Genomic DNA, 19,225 nt, shown 5'->3' on the forward strand with positions numbered 1-19,225 from the left:
AGACGAATGATTTTGACAATGCTTGATATTTCACAATTATTCAATTATTTATCTCAAGAAAAATGAAATATTATTCGTTATGATAGATGCGTAGATATATTTCCTATCAATTGATGCAAAAACTTTTGCGATCTATTGAGAAATGCTCGAGTTATAAGCGTTCCAAATCTTGCATTTTTTCCTACTTGTTCAGTGCCTAGATTTCCATTTCACCCCCTATATCTTCCGGTTAGACGTAGTCCTACGTCAAAATAAAATTTTAATTTGCGATATCAAAAAATATGTATTTTTTATATTTTTTTTTCAATTTTTTCATATAAAATAGAAGTTATGTAGAAAATTTAACAAATGGGCCCAAGATGGTAAAACTATTTTGACGAAATTTGTGGAACATCGAATTTTTAGGAATTTTCGAAACTTCGAATTTTTGTATGTTAACAATCATTTTTAGCCACAAATTATGAATCCTGATGTGTTATAAAACATAAAAGGTTATTATCAATCTTCTTCTAAATGTAGCCATTCTCGAAATATTTAAAACAATATTTCTAATTTATTGTCTTTTTTATAGTAAATAATCCCTTTTAATATGTTTGTCATTCTTCGGCATAAGCTCCGAGTAACCGGTCGTGTGCTGTGAGCGTCTCCGTTGAAGCATTGTTTTCGGTTACCGTTGGCTGTTATTATTTTTTTTTGTCGCCCGGGTGTGCTTTTTTCGCGCGTTTTCGAATTGTTCGAGATATCGTGGAACGCAGTGTGAACTCGGAATTGGTGAGAAAGGCTGAATCGTCAAAGCCTGGCAAGGCCAGCCGGCTTTCAGTTATCGCCGATTTGTCGCCATCGCAGTCGAAGTCGGACATCGGTGGTCAGTTGCACGCACACAATACCAGCGCGATTCGCTGCTAACTTACAGCAGTGTGAAGGAGAGCATCACTTCTTAGTGGTGTGTGATAGTGCCGAGCGCTCAAGCGCTCCGATTGAGAAGCAAGCAGCGGTTGCCAGTTCATCAGCACTGGGGTGCATTGTGAATGGCAGAAGGAGGGGGAGGATCTCCAGATATGGAGATCTCTGATGATGACTCCCCTCTGGTTGAAAAAAGTTCTAATAAAGGAACAGCGAAGACACTTAAACGCGTTCCTACATCAGAGGATGTTTCGTCCGGGGACGAGTCTGCTAACTCTAGCAAGCCCCCCTCTAAAAAACCTGCAAATACCTCCTCTCCAACCCCCCTCGCTCCTACAACAGCTCAGATTTCGCCTCCCCATCCTGTTGTCCCCGATCCCCTTCAATCCTCGTCATCTCCTTCTCGTCCTGTAGTCTTCTCTCCACGTGTCAAGGTCTATCCTGAAGATGCACCTGGAACTGGTCCGTGGGTTGTTTTCTTCAGGCCTAAGCCAAACGGAAAAGCACTTAATGTTATTCAGATCATGAAAGATCTGGCAAGATACTCCTCCGTGACAGAAATTTCGAAGGTTAGACCGACCAAACTGCGTGTTGTCGTAGCTGATCGGAAAGACGCAAACGGTATTGTCGTCGACCAGAGGTTTACCCTGGAATATCGTGTCTACGTGCCTTCCCATGACGTAGAAATCTCGGGGGTGATAACCGAAACGGGTCTGACGTGCAAATCAATTATGGAAGGAGATGGCAGATTTAAAAAGCTGCCTTTGATTAAGGTTAAAATCTTAGAATGCCGACAACTCGGCAAAGTCTCCCAGGAAGGGAAAGAATCGAAATTTACGCCGTCCGACTCGTTTAGAGTCACTTTTGCTGGCTCCGCCCTCCCTGACTACGTTATGGTGGACAAATTGAGGCTACCGCTGCGACTCTTCGTGCCAAAGCCCATGACTTGCCTGAAATGCAAGTCAGTTGGTCACACAGCAGCTTACTGCGCCAACAAGGAGCGCTGTGCCACTTGCGGAGAGCAACATGTGGACAAATCCTGCAGTGCGATTGAGCAAAAGTGTCCATATTGCGGAGGAACTCCGCACGTGCTCTCGGCTTGTGAAACTTACAAGAGTCGCTGGGAGAAGCAGAAGCGCTCTTTAAAGGAACGCTCGAAGCGCACTTTTGCGGAAATTTTAAAAGGCGCTTCTCCATTGGCCCAACAGCAACAACCTTTAACCGCAAACAATGTCTTCGCTTCGCTGCCAGTTGACGAAATGGAAGCGGATACAGTTAACGAGGGCACACCGTACATCTTCCAAGGGAATCCCCGGCGCAAAAATGTGACCACTCCCAAAGTTCAAGTACAAGCCCCTCCGGTTATACCCCCTGTTAGCATGCCTAAAAAATCGAGTGCAGCGGACAAGCAAAATCAGGTTCCTCCTGGCTTCCGTGGGAATAATTCACCTTCGAACGACCCAGCACTCGAAGGAACATCAAAAACCCCAACTGTCCCTATTTTACCGTCAAGTTCAACTTCCCAATCGGGATTTATAAAGTTGACTGACCTTGTGGCTCAAATCTTCACATGCTTTAATGTTTCCGACTCCATCAGAACCATTGTCATATCAATGCTTCCAGTATTAAAGACAATTTTGCAACAATTGATGCAAACATGGCCCCTCCTTGCAATGATTATCTCTCTTGATGTCTAATTCAAATAGAGAGGTCGGAGATATCACTGTTCTACAGTGGAATTGTCGTAGTCTTATACCTAAATTGGATACATTCAAATTTTTAATTCACAAGTTCAATTGTGATGTTTTTGCTCTGTCCGAAACTTGGCTTTCTTCGCGAGATGATCTCTCTTTCCACGATTTTAATATTATACGCTTGGACCGTGATGACAGATACGGAGGGGTGCTATTGGGGATCAATAAGTGCCACTCATTTTTTCGAATTGACCTTCCACCTATTGGAGGGATTGAAGCTGTTGCTTGTCATGCAAACATCAGAGGAAAAGACCTCTGTATTGTCAGCTTGTATTGGCCTCCGAGAGCTGCGGTTAGCCGCAAGCAACTTGTTGACATGTGCTCACTCCTTCCTGAGCCACGATTGATCTTGGGAGACTTCAACTCTCACGGAACTGCCTGGGGGGAACAGTACGACGACAATCGTTCACTGTTGATATATGATCTTTGTAACAGCTTCAATATGACCGTTTTGAACACTGGGGAAACAACACGTGTTCCTAAACCTCCTGCTAAACCAAGTGCTCTTGACCTCTCGCTTTGCTCGAATTCACTATCGTTAGATTGCAAGTGGAATGTAATCCAGGACCCCAACGGTAGTGATCACTTGCCAATCAAAATTTCCATCACCATTGGGTCGAATTCTTCTGAATCCATAAACATGGCATATGACCTCACAAGACACATTGACTGGAAAAAATATGCGGACGCGATTGCTCTAGCCATCAATTCCAGAGATGGTTTACCTCCATTGGAGGAGTATAACTTCCTTTCTCGTTTGATCTATGACAGCGCGGTTCGCGCTCAAACGAAACCCATCCCAGGTTCCACCATTTCCCGAAGGCCTCCCAATCTATGGTGGGATAGCCAATGTTCCAAGCTTTATGTAGAAAAATCGAATGCATTTAAAGCTTTTCGGAAACGTGGAACCCCTGAAAATTTTCAAACGTATTTAGCCCTTGAAGATCAATTTAAAAACTTAATCAAAGGGAAAAAACGTGCTTATTGGCGAAATTTCGTGGGAGGTTTGTCACGAGAAACGTCAATGAAAAAATTATGGAAAGTGGCTCGAAACATGAGAAATCGCTCTTCAACGAATGAAAGCGAAGAATATTCACATCGATGGATTTTTAATTTTGCACGGAAGGTTTGTCCTGATTCCGCTCCTGTGCAAAAAATTGTTCGAGATATACCACAAGATAGGTGCGATCTTTATTCCGAGTTTTCGATGGTAGAATTCTCTCTTGCTCTCCTTTCATGTAACAATTCTGCTCCGGGATCGGATAGAATTAAGTTCAACTTGCTGAAAAACCTCCCTGATGTGGCGAAACATCGCTTGTTGAATTTATTCAATCGGTTTCTGGAGAATAATATTGTTCCAGATGATTGGAGACAAGTACGAGTTATAGCTATTCAAAAACCCGGAAAACCCGCGTCCGACTTCAATTCGTACCGCCCAATAGCAATGCTGTCTTGTATACGGAAATTGTTGGAGAAAATGATCTTGTTTCGCCTTGATCGATGGGTTAAAACGAATGGCCTACTCTCAGATACACAATATGGGTTCCGCAGGGGCAAGGGGACGAATGATTGTCTTGCGTTGCTTTCTTCAGAAATTCAAATGGCTTACGCCGGAAAAAAACAAATGGCTTCAGTATTCTTGGACATAAAGGGGGCCTTTGATTCTGTTTCAATAGAGGTTTTGTCAGACAAATTACACTCTCGGGGTCTTCCGCCTCTATTGAATAATATGTTATATAACTTGCATTGTGAGAAGCATTTGAATTTTTCTCACGGAGATTCGGCAGTAAGTCGGGTCTCTTACATGGGCCTCCCCCAGGGCTCATGTTTAAGCCCCCTTTTGTACAACTTCTATGTAAGCGACATCGACAATTGCCTTACACAAAATTGCAGCCTAAGACAACTTGCAGATGATGGAGTGGTGTCTGTCGTAGGATCAAACGAATCCGACCTGCAAGGACCCTTACAAGATACTTTGAACAATTTTTCAACCTGGGCCATTGGGCTAGGGATCGAATTCTCCACGGAGAAAACAGAGATGGTGGTTTTTTCTAGGAAGCATAGACCAGCAAAACCAAAGCTTCAACTTTTGGGTAAACCGATCACTCATGCTATGTCATTCAAGTATCTTGGGGTCTGGTTCGACTCCAAATGTACTTGGGGGGCCCATATTAGGTATCTGAGTAAAAAATGTCAACAAAGAATAAACTTTCTCCGTACAATTACCGGCACCTGGTGGGGAGCCCATCCCGAAGATCTTATAATGTTGTATCGAACAACTATTCTCTCAGTGATGGAGTATGGCAGTTTCTGCTTTCAATCAGCTGCCAAAACACACCTCATTAAACTCGAGCGAATTCAGTATCTTTGTCTCCGTATCGCGTTGGGATGTATGCCCTCAACGCATACCATGAGTCTCGAGGTTTTGGCAGGCCTACTCCCACTAAAAGATCGCTTCAATTTATTATCTCTTCGGTTCTTCATCCGGTGTAAGGTCATGAACCCATTGGTGATCGGAAATTTTGAGCAGCTGATCGAGCTAAATTTTCACTCCGGATTCATGAGTTCATATCATGAATTCATCTCCATGCAGGTTGATCCTTCTTCGTATATTCCCAACCGTGTTTGTTTCCCTGACTACATCAATTCCTCTGTGCATTTTGATCTGTCCATGAAGCAAGATATCCATGGATATTCAGATTACCAACGATCGAGGATCGCTCCAACGATCTTCGATGAAAAGTATGGGGGTATCAATTGTGATAATATGTACTTTACTGATGGGTCCACTATAAACGAGTCCACAGGATTTGGAGTGTTCAACGAATTTTTTAGCACCTCACACAGTCTTCAGAATCCTTGCTCAGTGTATATTGCTGAATTGGCAGCAATTCATTGGGCGCTGGACAGCGTCGCCTCACGACCTGTTGAACACTATTACATTGTAACGGATAGTCTTAGCTCTGTCGAAGCTATCCGTTCAGTGAGGCCGGAAAAGCACTCGCCGTACTTCCTTGAGAGAATACGAGAAATTTTGAGTGCTTTATCCAGACGCTGTTATGTCATTACCTTTGTCTGGGTCCCTTCACATTTCTCAATTCCGGGTAATGAGAGGGCTGACTCATTAGCAAAGGTAGGTGCGATTGAAGGCGATATTTATCAGCGTCAAATCGCCTTCAATGAATTTTACTCTTTAGTCCGTAAAAATACAATCGCTAACTGGCAACGCAAATGGAACGAAGGTGAATTGGGCCGGTGGCTTCACTCGATTATCCCTAAGGTTAGCCTCAAACCATGGTTCAAAAGTCTGGACTTGAGTCGGGACTTTATTCGCACCTTCTCCCGACTCATGTCCAATCACTGTTCGTTAGACGCGCTACTCTTTCGTTTCAATCTGGCCGGCACCAATATCTGCGTTTGTGGCCGAGGCTACCACGACATCGAACATGTTTTTTGGTCGTGTGAGGTGTATCTTGTTGCCAGATCGAATTTAGAGAACTCCCTTCGGGCTAGAGGAAGGCAGCCCAATGTGCCGGTGAGAGATGTGTTGGCTCGGTTAGACCTTGATTACATGTCCCAAATATATGTTTTCCTTAAATCTATCGATGTTCGTGTGTGATTATCCTTATATCCTTATACCCTCCATTTCTTCCTTTATGAGTAATTGGTCCGCTTCCTATAAACAGGAGAATGAAATGTAAATTCACAATAGATGTACGAATAGATTTAAGAATTGAGTGTGTGTGATTATCAACATTGTAATAATTTCCTTATACCCCATCCTTTTCCTGAGAAAAATATGTCACCCTTCTAATCTCGAGTTCATCGCGAGTAATCGGTATCCCACATTACTAACCATAGATTTAAGAAAATTGTTCATATATATAGTGTTAAAAATATATTTAAGATTTCGGCTCCTTTAAACTTATGCAACTGAGCCTGTAAAAATAAACGAATTTATAAAAAAAAAAAAAAAAAATATGTTTGTCGTGTTATATCTTCATTTTCATGAAATTTTATGAATTTGCTTATAATTTCCAACAACTTTTCCAAATACATCATCATGGTTCATTTTTTGACTCAAGCGTAACTTTTGAAAAGAGCGTATCGATTTGAGTAAGAGAAATCTTTGATAATTTATATCTCAAAAAATATGAGTCGTACCGAAATAGTGTGTTAGAAAGAGTTATAGAGTATTGTTGGCTTAATTTGTAAAAAATATACACTGAGAAGAAAAATTAGTAATTTTTTTTATTTACAAAATAAAATTTTAATTTGCGATATCAAAAAATATGTATTTTTTATATTTTTTTTTCAATTTTTTTCATATAAAATAGAAGTTATGTACAAAATTTAAAAAATGGGCCCAAGATGGTAAAACTATTTTTGACGAAATTTGTGGAACATCGAATTTTTAGGAATTTTCTAAACTTCGAGTTTACAATCCGTTCATCGAAACACTTTATAATTGTATTTTATAACTACATTCAGTTCACGCAGCGAATTCGTTTTTTATGTCTTCAATGGTGTCAAAATGGATCCCACGAAGCGGTAATTTGAGTTTCGGAAATAGGATAAAGTCACACGGGGCCATATCTGGAGAGAACGGTTCTTGTTTAATCACATTCGGTCCGTTTTAGGTTAAAAATTCGTTCACGTTTTTCGATCGAAGAGCAGGTCTATTATCGTTGTGCAAAATGCAAGTGTTATTCTCCTACAAATTTGACCGTTTGCTACGAATTTTCTGTTTTAAATGCCAGGGTAATACTTTTTATTGACTGTTTGCCCTCTGAACGGAATTCCGAATGGATAAAATCATTTTTAAATTTCACCGAGCGAAAAAAGTGTTAACTGGTTCTTGATGACGCTGTAACATAAGGACCCCTGACAGTAGTACCAATTAAAACAAAATTTTAAAAATTGCTAAATGTTCAGTGGGAAGATTTAGAATTACAAATTCCCGGTATATATTTGACAGAATGTATATCGTGTTAGATCTTTGAATTAACTGGACATACATGCATACATACTTACTATCCATAATTGGATTTTCTAAATTTTCCGTCATTCGATTGTGGTGAAACTTTAAATGAAAAACAACTCACAAAAACAACATTTTTATTACATAAATTTCATTTTTAAAATTCAATGAAAATTTGATTGTCAAAATACATTGTAATCGGCAATGATTTCATATATCAGCTAATTAATGGCATATCTCTGTCGGCAGAGCAAACTTGTTTGTGGGAGAATTTCTGTTGATTACAACGTTTTGGGGTGAAAGCTGTTTCGCGTTATCGGGGTAGTTTTCGTTATCTGCAGTATTTGTACGCGTGTACCTCTTGCTTGCTCTCATAATTGTGAAGAACATATGCTGCTTTAGTTACAAGAATCACGTCGAATGCTAGTCGGACCGTTTAGAAGAGCGAACTCTTCTCATGCCATCCCTGATGCTCATTTAAGGATTCTCCATCCACGGTTCAACCTGTAGTCGAAAATTTTATTTGGTGTTATCAATAACTCGCCGATGGTAAGGTCTCATGGAATATCGTGTCAATATCGGAACGCCTCATCGCCAATGAAGTAATACGGAAAAAAGATATCATTCTCCTCGTTTGTAAATCTTGAGGGTGATATGTCAATATTTCATTGCTGAGGCACGAAACATGTCTCCATGGCTGTTCCTTTCAGCACAACCATTTTCTATTATTGTGAATAAATTCTCTGAAACACGATGTGTAGTTGAAATTAGTTGAACCACTATTTGATTTTTTCTCAGTTCAAACGTGTTTTCCATTCAATGCTCCTACACAATTTGGTTAATTACAAACAGTTTCAAGGGGGTCTCCGTACCCACATTGGTTGCGCGTTCGCTTAGTAAGCGATCGATCGTGAGTTCAAAACTCAGGGCCCTCATTGACCATCTTTGTGTTGTTACAGAATAGCTACGTCCACGCAACAATCATCAGCGATGGAGATCGATCCACGGTCGAAATAAGATCGATTCATCCATACAACTGCTCTGCCCTGCAGACACATCGGGCTACTGTTCTATAAATAACTCAACAATGATCAATCAACTGTCTCCGCTGTCCGGTGGTCCAACTGGATAATGGAAGAACGGAAAGAATAACTCTTACGCCTAAATGGCTACTGTGTGAATGTACCATATGTAATGGTATAGAAGAAATACTGGCGAATGGCAACTGTGTAATGTGCTATTTATAGATGTGATAATCATGTGACATGTACACGATTAAAATTCGGTTCTGTTACAGCTAAAATGCTAATGAGCCTTAAATAAATAAATGGGATTAAAAAATAATAACAGTTTCAAAACGTCCATCTATTGATATCCACCTTTCCCTGTCCGGTACATTCTTGTATGGGACGATCAACACTCTCTATTGTACATTCGAAGTTTCAGCAATAAACTGTCGTCACTCGTCTACCGAAGTAAAGATCAAGCGATGCGAATGTTGCACCAATACCTAAATGTCTGAAATATACATATTAAAAATTATTCACATAATCTGGAGCTGAATGTTTAGTCATTTGTAGCTTTTTGTTTATTTCAGCGACCGAACGTAAAGAGAGGTGGAATCTAGGTACAGTTTCTATCCGTAATATGATATCTTCAAAAAGTGGTGCCGTAGCAAAATCGAAGAATCGTACCTCGCCGACGCTATGTAATTGTTTGCAATACCATATACCAAGTCTCTGGGGGAGACTACGGCCCAAGCCCGTATGCGAGCATACGGCCCAAGCCCGTATGCTCGCACCTTCCTCTTTACCCCGTCCATAAGGTTCTGTACAACGTCAGGTTTTAGTTTTTTTGAACAGAAATCCATTTTCTCTTGAAGTCCGCCTCCGATTTGACAACTTTTGGGTTCTTCCGGAGGGCCTGCTTCATAATCGCCCAATATTTCTCTATTGGGCGAAGCTCCGGCGCGTTGGGTGGGTTCATTTCCTTTGGCACGAAGGTGACCCCGTTGGCTTCGTACCACTCCAACACGTCCTTTGAATAGTGGCACGAAGCGAGATCCGGCCAGAAGATGGTCGGGCCCTCGTGCTGCTTCAATAGTGGTAGTAAGCGCTTCTGTAGGCACTCCTTAAGGTAAACCTGCCCGTTTACCGTGCCGGTCTTCACGAAGGGGGCGCTCCGCTTTCCGCAAAAGCAGATCGCTTGCCACACCATGTAGTTTTTGGCAAACTTGGATAGTTTCTGCTTGCGAATCTCCTCCGGAACGCTGAATTTGTCCTCTGCGGAGAAGAACAACAGGCCCGGCAGCTGACGAAAGTCCGCTTTGACGTAGGTTTCGTCGTCCATTACCAGGCAATGCGGCTTCGTCAGCATTTCGGGCTCGCGTCTTCCCCACCATGTTTTGCCTTTCGTGCCTTTTCGGTTAGGAGCCTTCTGAACCTTGTATGTACGCAGGCCCCGCTGCTTGGTCCGCTGGACGAATGAACTTGACAAATTCAGCTTATTGGCGACATCCCGGACCGAACTTCTCGGATCACGTCTAAACTGCTTAACTAGTCGCTTGTGATCTTTTTCACTGACGGAGCATCCATTTTCGCCGTTCTTCACCTTCCGGTCGATGGTTAGGTTCTCGAAGTATCGTTTTAGAACTCTGCTGACCGTGGATTGGACGATTCCCAGCATCTTACCGGTGTTCGGATGTGACAACTCTGGATTCTCGAAATGAGTGCGCAGGATTAATTCACGACGCTCTTTTTCGTTCGACGACATTTTTCCAAATTTACGAAAAATTTACAGTGAAGCATGGCCAACGTGATCTATACACTCTTATCTGATTATAAGCGAAAGCTGAAGATATAATTCCTAAAAATTAAATTTCTACAGCGTTTTTTCCGTGATGCAATTTGATGTGACACACCCTTTATAATCACAGGATATTGTGATACGATCAATACTTCAATGTTGTCTTCTTCCATATTACGTTTTTGTAAGCTGGTGAAATTTTTCAATATAACTGATGGTTAGAAAATTGTTTGTACAGGATGGGCCATTTAAAGTGGAAGCATCTGGCAATCCCATAACTTTTGACAGAGATGTCAGATTAACAAATGTCATACCGCGTTGGAAGCGTCATTTCAGTACAATTTAAACCATGGAACAATACACACCTAAACAACGCGCTGAAATTGTTCAGCTGTACTTTCAAAATAACTTCTCAATTGTGTTAACTAAACGTGCGTGGAAAAATAAAAATAAAGTTAAAACATCGCCTGGAGACAACACTATACGTCGATTATATGCCAAATTTATATAGTCTGGTAGTGTTGGTAATGCCAGTCATCTGTCCAGACAACGACCAAGACGTTTCGACGAGAATATTGATGCCGTTCGATCCAGTGTTGTAGAGACTCCATCGACATCAGGTTGCCATCGTTCGCAAGAGTTAGGCACCGATTTTTTATTGCCATTTGTTCGTGAAAATGAATTGGACAATTACTGGTTCTAACAGGACGGCGCTACATGCCATACAGCGGCTGCCACGACCAAATTATTGCGCGAAATGTTCCCCGGAAGATTAATATCGAAAAACGGCGGTTATGACTGGCCACCGAGATCACCTGATTTGACGCCTCCTGACTTTTTTTATGGGGATATTTAAAATCCAAGGTATACACTGGTAAACCAAGGACCCTGGCTGCGCTGAAAGATAATATCCGACAAGAAATTGCTGCCATATCGGCCGAAACATTGGACAAAGTGATGGAAAATGCCGAAAAAGGGCACATTTTGCGGTCAAGGCCAGAGGCGGTCATTTACGAGATATCATAATCAAAAAGTAGTTAGAACAACTCTCCTTGGACCAAAATAAATGAATTTAAAAAAAAAAAATTAAAATTCCACTTCTTTACTTTGCTATTGCAAAAACAAATCCTTCCACTTTAAATGGCCCACCCTGTAGTATTAATCCATTCCATTTCTATATCGAAACATTATAAAGTATCGAACGTTTGTTATGATTCACCTTTCTTCACTTTGACATTTCTCATGCTCCGTTCCATGCCTCATCGACCAAACTATAGGACGATGCGGCAGGAGCACTACTAATAAATAAAATTATATCAATCGAAGTAAAGGTAATTTGATTTATTAGTGCACCTGTAACTGGTACCTGTATAGAACTTCAGGGAAATTAGGTGGAATTTACATTGAAGTAGGACAGAGAATAATTGAACAAGCGTAAGTTGAAGGAACAATAAGGAAAATGAAGAAAGAAATCACTTTGTAACCGAGAAATTATCAAAAATCTATTAGCAATCGTTTCAAAATTCTTCTATGTATTCGAAAGATGAATCCGGAGTTGGAAACGAGAATGAAAAAGGAAATGAATGCGTTCGTAGTAAATGGAAGCGTTCGTAGACGTATCCAATTAACTGAAGGTCTTTGTGTAAACAACTTCCTAAGGACAAACATCATCAATAATTAATTACAAGAGCATCCCCTCCCACGAGCCAGGAAGAGTATGATGTGCAAATTTGCATAGCTTGTAAACCAAAGTGTTTGCAACACATCAACGCGAGCATGTCACTTCCGATAGACGTTACTTATCGCCCAGGGCCTTTAACGATGATTACATTTATTTGCATTCCAATAATAGGACACAAAGCAACAGGTGTGTGCGCACCGGGGAGAGGGTGAGGGTAAAGGGCAGGGAGACACAAAGGATATCGGCGAGCGGTTTGTTGATGTCATGAAAACGCCGGCATGTGTATCTGTTACAAAAGTGCAGCTTTACAACGTGGGTCGGTCCATTCATAGGTGGATATCGTAGTGCGCATGGTCGAGGAATGAACACTCGGGGATCCAGCGCCTCGATGAATCTCACCTTAACCGTTGCTGTTGTTTTGAATCCTGACAGGCTGGCCTCGGTACCGTGAGGTTCTGTTAGACCTCAGTTGTTAGAGTGTCTTAATCGCGGCTGCTGTTCGACAGTTCCGAGACGCGCGCGCTCCCGTAGGTAACGTGTTATTCAAGTTCGATATAGTTTCAGTGATTGGAATGGATGTTTGGATTGATTTGAGGAAGTGTTGTGTGTGATCGCGAAAATGGTTGACAAGGAGAGAATGTGGAAATTTCAAATCAAGTAATGTGTGGATAGAATGAAAAGGTAATAACACAGCCTATATTTTTAGAAAAGTTCGATGAATATTGTGAGAATAGCAAATTTGTGCGGATCATAATGGTGTGAATTGTGGAGAAATTCCGACTGTTCAGATGTGAATGTAATCATGTAATTTATTACAAATAGTTTAGTGTTGTGTCAATTTGAAAATCTGAATCATTGGATACACAATGGATATGTCTCAGCACCAATGGGAAGAACTCCTGCTGGGTCCTAACCACACCAGTGCGAATCCGTCGGAGGAGCAAACAGCACCGGTGGCCGCGGTGCGCTTCATATCGACAGCAGAAGTGGGCAATATTAGTTTAACAAATGGGCAACAGTTGGGCAACCACACAGAACCTCCGATTGAACCGCCAGGTGAGTGATATTACCATAGTCATAACATTGTGGGCGGTTGGTTGAGGTGATTCTGGGTAAAACGACCGATATTGGTTTGATTCTAACTGTGCTCATTCTATGAATTGGTCATTCTGTTGCCACAAAATGCTGTGTGGTGTAATGAATTGAAAATGTTTTGATTCCATATGAAACCAAATGATTTTAAAGTGAATTTCGTTACAGCTTGGTGTTATACCCAGGAGAGAACTATTATCACTATCGATGAGAGTAGTGCGAATGATTCGTAAATATTCAAGAGTTTTTAGAGTACAATGAGGAAACATATTCTAATTGATACAGGGCTTTTTGGTGACTCTGATTTAAACGTGCTTCGAGGAAAAATACAGTTTTCTCAATGTTTCTTAAAAAAAAGTGATAGGAATGTTTTTTTTCAACAGATTGTTTTGTGTGTTTCCATCGCAGATGGAAATTTATCTGAACGTTAATTCAAACAACTGTTTTCATCAAACTATAAGTTAGAGAAATTGCAACAATGCAACAGAACCGTTTTTTTGTGCCGATCGCATTGTCGGATTAAAATTTGAACTAAATACATTTGAATTTAATTCTCTTTTCATTTTTTGACGTAGGGTTACGTCTTTCGGGAACATATTGGGGTACAAACTGAAAATCGAAAATCGAGCGCATCGTGAAAATTGTCCAATTTCAAATGCTTATTGCTCAGTCATTTCACGATGGATTGATGAGATTTTTGCGTCAATCAATTTCGGCACTCCATAACAATTTTTTACATTGAATAAAATAATATATGTCATAAAACTAACTATCGAACAATTGAAAAATCTCAACCCATATCCCAACGGAAAAACCTACTTCTGATTGGTCGAAATTGACGACACATGCGGCGGGTCCCTAACAGAGACATCAAAACCAAGCTGCCTGGCGAAAATCGGCATTGGAGATACATGAAAGTAGGGGGAGCTTTTTTCCCACCGACATGTATTCCCTAACAGAGATTTCAAATCCTAGGTGTCTGGGGGAAATCAGCATGTAAATACCCTCGATATTTTAACTAACGACGCGCACAAATGGATAGTGTTCATTGTAACTAGCGTGGGCATTGCTGATTGCATACGTGCTGACGAATAAGTTGGGAGCGATGAACGAGTGTTTTTCCATTCCAATAAAAATCTTTCGATGGGTTGATTGAAGAATGATGTTTCAATGAACTAAATAGAACTTATGCTTGATAGAATATAAATAAAATTTAAATTTGGAACTTTTATGTTGGTTGCTTCGTAAAACTTTTAGCACAACTGTATATGTAAATTTGTGTATGGTAGCTATTGTGTTAAAATGACTTGAAATATGAAACGATTTTTTTTCTCCCAAGGGAAGTTCATGCGACAAGCAAAATTGGAAAAATGAAGGAATATTCGAGAAAGTGATTTCACGCTCTACATATCGTATTGGGTGCTGTTAGCATAATTGAAATTCGCATTGAGGCATGCAGCATCGTGTTCCGTTGGGTTTAAAACGAAAAGGAAATGGGTTGAATAAACACTCAGAAAATGAAAAATTATGAATGAAATTACTTTTCCATTTCAAATATATTTTCTCTATACTATAGTAACACTTTTTTTCGGGTGAGAAAAATTGTGTTCGATAATGATAATTATCTTAAATTGCTTTGATGAGCTTTTTTTCTTTATTTCATCCATACATAACACAGGAGCCATCTCGTCCAGGATCACAGAGGGCGGCTTTGGTACGTGATATGCACCATCTAATGACTAATCACCATCCTTCTATCATTATCACTCGGTTATGGACACTGGTGAAGAGAACAAACAATACCTAACAACCAGACAAAACGGACCCAAACCATTATTGAAGAGTTTAACAATGTAATTCTTCCATTCTTAATTCCAAAATCAGCCTGCAGCAGATAGCCTAACGGAATCCTACGTCAACTATGCGGTCGTGTCTTGGACACAACCCTCCTGTGACTTTTTTTTTATCAATGTGACTAATAACTAGGCTTATGACTATTAAAAATAATGCGTTTCATTCCTTCACTTTCGATTCTGGATTACCACGGTATGAAGCTTTTACATTACATCTGCATCTATACTCACCGTTTTCCTTTCGAAATCACAGGGATTTGGTTTTGGATTTTAAAAATCCAAAAGTTCCAACTCCGGATTCATCTTTCGAATACATAGAAGATTTGGATTTGGGATTTGGCTCGAAAAAAATCACTTGTCATAGCTGTTAATATTGGATGTCTGCTGTCCGATGAGATCATTTTGGTTAATCATTTCAAATTATGGATCGTAACCATATTTTTGTAACTTTTTGAATCATACCCGAACAAGCAGAGATGCCAACCTTCCTGATTTTTCAGAATTTCCTGGGCTTTCTGGCACGTTTCTTGATATCCTGAGAAATCCTCAATATTGTCTGTTTTTCCAGAAATTATCCTCATTTTTCCTTATTTTGTACTTTTACTTACTGGTATCCCCGTCAGAGTTTCCCTGGCTGGAAATAAGAACCGCAAACATAGCCTACATTGAAAAGCTCTCTTTCACAATTGATCTCGAAGCTCGATACATTCATTATTCTCGGTACAGTCGCTATTGAAATTATTTTTATTGCTGTTTTATTTCTATCGTCGTAGTTATAGTGTCATAAGCTTGAGCTTGAGCTTGGGTAGACTGTACAATTCGTAGTTGCTCTCCGTGATTGACCTGAACCAACCAAATTGCACAAAGAACACACAGAATGACGCTTGGGACTAGCAAATCATTCTCGTTGTGCAATTTTCGGCGATTCGAGCTTTAAATGGTCAATAACGACGCCGGCCACGTCCTTACAGTCACCAGGGGAAGGGAAGGAATGTTAGTATGATATTCACCGCCCGAAGGCCAGAAGGGTCGCCTCTATAGCGTGGTTCCCTAGCGAATATCATGGAAGGGATAGTTGTTAGTGGGAATAGGTAATAATCAGGATTCACTGAGGTAAGTGATGTGATTATGTAAACGCAAATTATCGACCCTAGAATCTCGTGTTACGACACGCGCCAGAAATTATCTTTAGGTATCCTCAGAAGGAAAACCTTAAGAGTTAATTGGATACTATTATTTATCGCATGTACTTTTCATCCATTCGTGACAACAGAGACTAATCTTTGGGAAACCTCAGAAGGTAACCGAGATAAATCTATATATTTTTTATTTATCACACGTACCTTTCATCGTAACAACTTTCCGCGTTATCTTCGAAAAACCTGAGAAGATAACCAAGAGAAATTTATATGTTCTACAGAGGGTATTCATAGGGTACCTCCAAGGCCCACCAATATGCCGTCAGTCATTGACTGCGAGTTAAATCGAATCGAAGAATGATGAACGCATTCACACCACGAAATTCGACAATTGATTTGTATGTATGGGGCTACTCATCAGTTTAAAGAAAAAACCTTTGAAGTAGTTCGGTAGCGAGTAGCACATCAGATGTCAAACCCCGCGGTATGGGTACGCTCGTCATTCCTCGGCTTGTTTGATGTTCAACTCGCACCGAGCAACCAAGAACGTACAAATGAGTCTTTAGAAAATAACTGAGAAATATCTCTGCTATTAAACAAACTATTTGAATATATTTCGTAATTCATCGGGTCGTGAGCTTTCTAATTCTTAAATATACAATACGCGGCATCGGAAAGAAATCATGGATTACATGAGAAGGTAACTGGGAGATATTCCTGCTAGAAAACGATTCGATCTCGATTTTTCAAATTATTCAAAAAAACAAAAAATTAACACCCGCAACGGAGGGTGTCAATCGGCTATCCTAGAAGGCAACTGGAAGATCCTCCCTACGTTAAACGAATCGACGAAGAATTACGTGATCCGTCGTGTCGTGAATTTTTCTTCTTAATTTATATCAACACCCAATGGTGGGTGGTATCTATGGGTTAACATCTATCAACTGAATTACGGATGTGCATGCAATCATAAAACCCGAACGAGAAAACACTCGATGCTTTGTTGCGTCCATGCTGCGTTACCACTGTGACATCTTAAGCTACAACACGAATTGTGGCACTCAGAGGGGAAGGAGCGCAAGCGACCCGACCGACCCCCTACCCACCAACACCACAGCTGCAAAAAGTTCCAATTCGTATAGAAACCGATAGATTAGTTCCTTTTGCGCTTCGTTTCGTTTTGAGAGAGAGAGAGAGAGAGAGAGAGAGAGAGAGAGTCGATGAAGAGAAAATCAATCATGCCACTCAACTCCCTCTCCCTCTGAATGCGATTACCATTTCCACTGGACAGAAGAGATACTTCAGTTGATGCCAAATGTGTCGAAGAAATACACAAAAGGGAAAAGGGAACTTAAGGCTGATTTAGACGATGCCAGTCAGTGCTCTAGTTGAAGTCTCCAGTGAACAGAGAACAGACACTCTGTTCAAGTTACTTGTACCAGTATCAAACAAGTAATTGGCCTCTAACTTAAACAGAGTGTCTGTTCTCTATTCACTGGATACTTCAACTAGAGCGCTGACTGGCATCGTCTAAATCAGCCTTTAGCTTCGCATCGCTGCATTCATTATAACTGGCGTGAAACCGGTTCCAATTCTCCGATGAGACTACTCCCGCTTCTAAATTCGCTCAGCACTACGCACACACAAGCGACGAAAACGACAAACTGCTGCTTCTCCCAGCGTCGTCATAATTCCAGCTATGTGGTATTCTCAATGCAGATAATTTCACACACTCAAAAATAACCCATCTGAACACATAACACCACTGTAACAGGGCTTCCATAAAAACACGAAGACGGAGAGGCACGAAACTCAAACCGAATGCAAGTCAAACGGAAAGTTCTCACCAACACACTGGCATTACACGTGAGCAAACTCGTTTGAAACAAAGTATGGCTTCAATGCAAAAACAATCCAATTTTGTCAAAGCTTTTCTGGATTTCACTTTGTTTGATTTTTCATTTTCACAACACCAACTATAGACGGCGCCAGTGGTTGTATGGTTAGCGTAACAGCCTCACAATCCGATCGGCCTGGGTTCAATCCCAGCTGGCGTCGTTGGGATTTTCTGAGGCGAAAAATCTCTGGTTACGTCTTCCTTCGGAGCGGAAGTAAAAGAAGTTGGCCCGGCTCATGAGTTGTTGAGTCTGATAGGTAGGAACAGGTGGAGTCGCCTCCCTGATGTCGGTGATTGGCACTAAAGTGGCGGAAATAGGCCGACGAAAAATAAGCGAAGATAAAAAAATAAAAAACACCAACTATTCGTAATTTTTTCAACACAAAACTCCATTGCCGCAATAGCGCCAAAATGCAATTGAAATCAAATACACAACATATAAAATGAACGAACCAATCTAAAACACGTCTGCACGCGACGACTGTTCGAGGCACTCTTCTGTCGTAGTTATAGTGTCATAAATCCCAATACTAATAACATATAGTTGAGGAAACGCCTATAAAAAGACAAGCACCAGTTTCAAGTGGAAGTTTGCTCAAGTACTTTGAAAAGGTGGTTCGTGTACAGTGTCAATCGTATGCTGACAGATTATATTAGTCTTCCAAGTCAGCCGCTTCCGGAAGAAGAGTCGATTCCAATAAATCTCTAGCTCTTACCATCTATACGTCAGGTGATGCTATTTACTGTTACGTCGAACAGTCCTAGCATGTTGCAGATTGCTTGCTAGGATCTTCGCATCAATTAGGTTTGGAAATTTTTAAAATTTTTAAGCTGCGTAAAGGATTGTGTAACAAATACTGTAGATATAAAACTGAATGAATGTTTGCCTGCCTATAAAAATGATGCTTTTGTTTTCCCAAAAATCGGCATGAACTATTTGGACAACCCAAGATAAATGTTATCCTGATTTCTTCCTAATTTTTATTTCCATTTTTCTTGATTTTTGAAAATTATAGTTATCAACCCTGCGAACAAGACTTGTTAAGGTGAAGGTGGAAGGAAGCCACAAATTCTTTCATCTCCCTCCTTTACCCCTCGCCCGATATGCAAAACAAATCAA

General features: G+C 40.6%; 1 protein-coding gene across 4 annotated transcripts in view; it reads left to right on the forward strand.

Moving 5' to 3' along the window:
* Positions 1-19,225, forward strand: part of LOC129772804 (adipokinetic hormone/corazonin-related peptide receptor variant I-like) — a 345,849-nt gene that overhangs the window by 51,183 nt on the left and 275,441 nt on the right. Inside the window, exons 1-2 of one of the 4 annotated variants that reach the window (XM_055776280.1) lie at positions 12,608-12,655; positions 12,836-13,180. In XM_055776280.1, coding sequence (XP_055632255.1) covers positions 12,991-13,180 — 190 coding nt within the window. In that variant the 5' untranslated portion in view covers positions 12,608-12,655; positions 12,836-12,990. Of the gene's footprint in view, positions 1-12,607; positions 13,181-19,225 lie in introns of those variants that run through there. The other 3 variants (XM_055776279.1, XM_055776278.1, XM_055776281.1) reach the window with 3 other exon arrangements.

Source organism: Toxorhynchites rutilus, chromosome 3 (genome assembly GCF_029784135.1).
Source record: "Toxorhynchites rutilus septentrionalis strain SRP chromosome 3, ASM2978413v1, whole genome shotgun sequence".
NCBI lineage: Eukaryota > Metazoa > Arthropoda > Insecta > Diptera > Culicidae > Toxorhynchites > Toxorhynchites rutilus.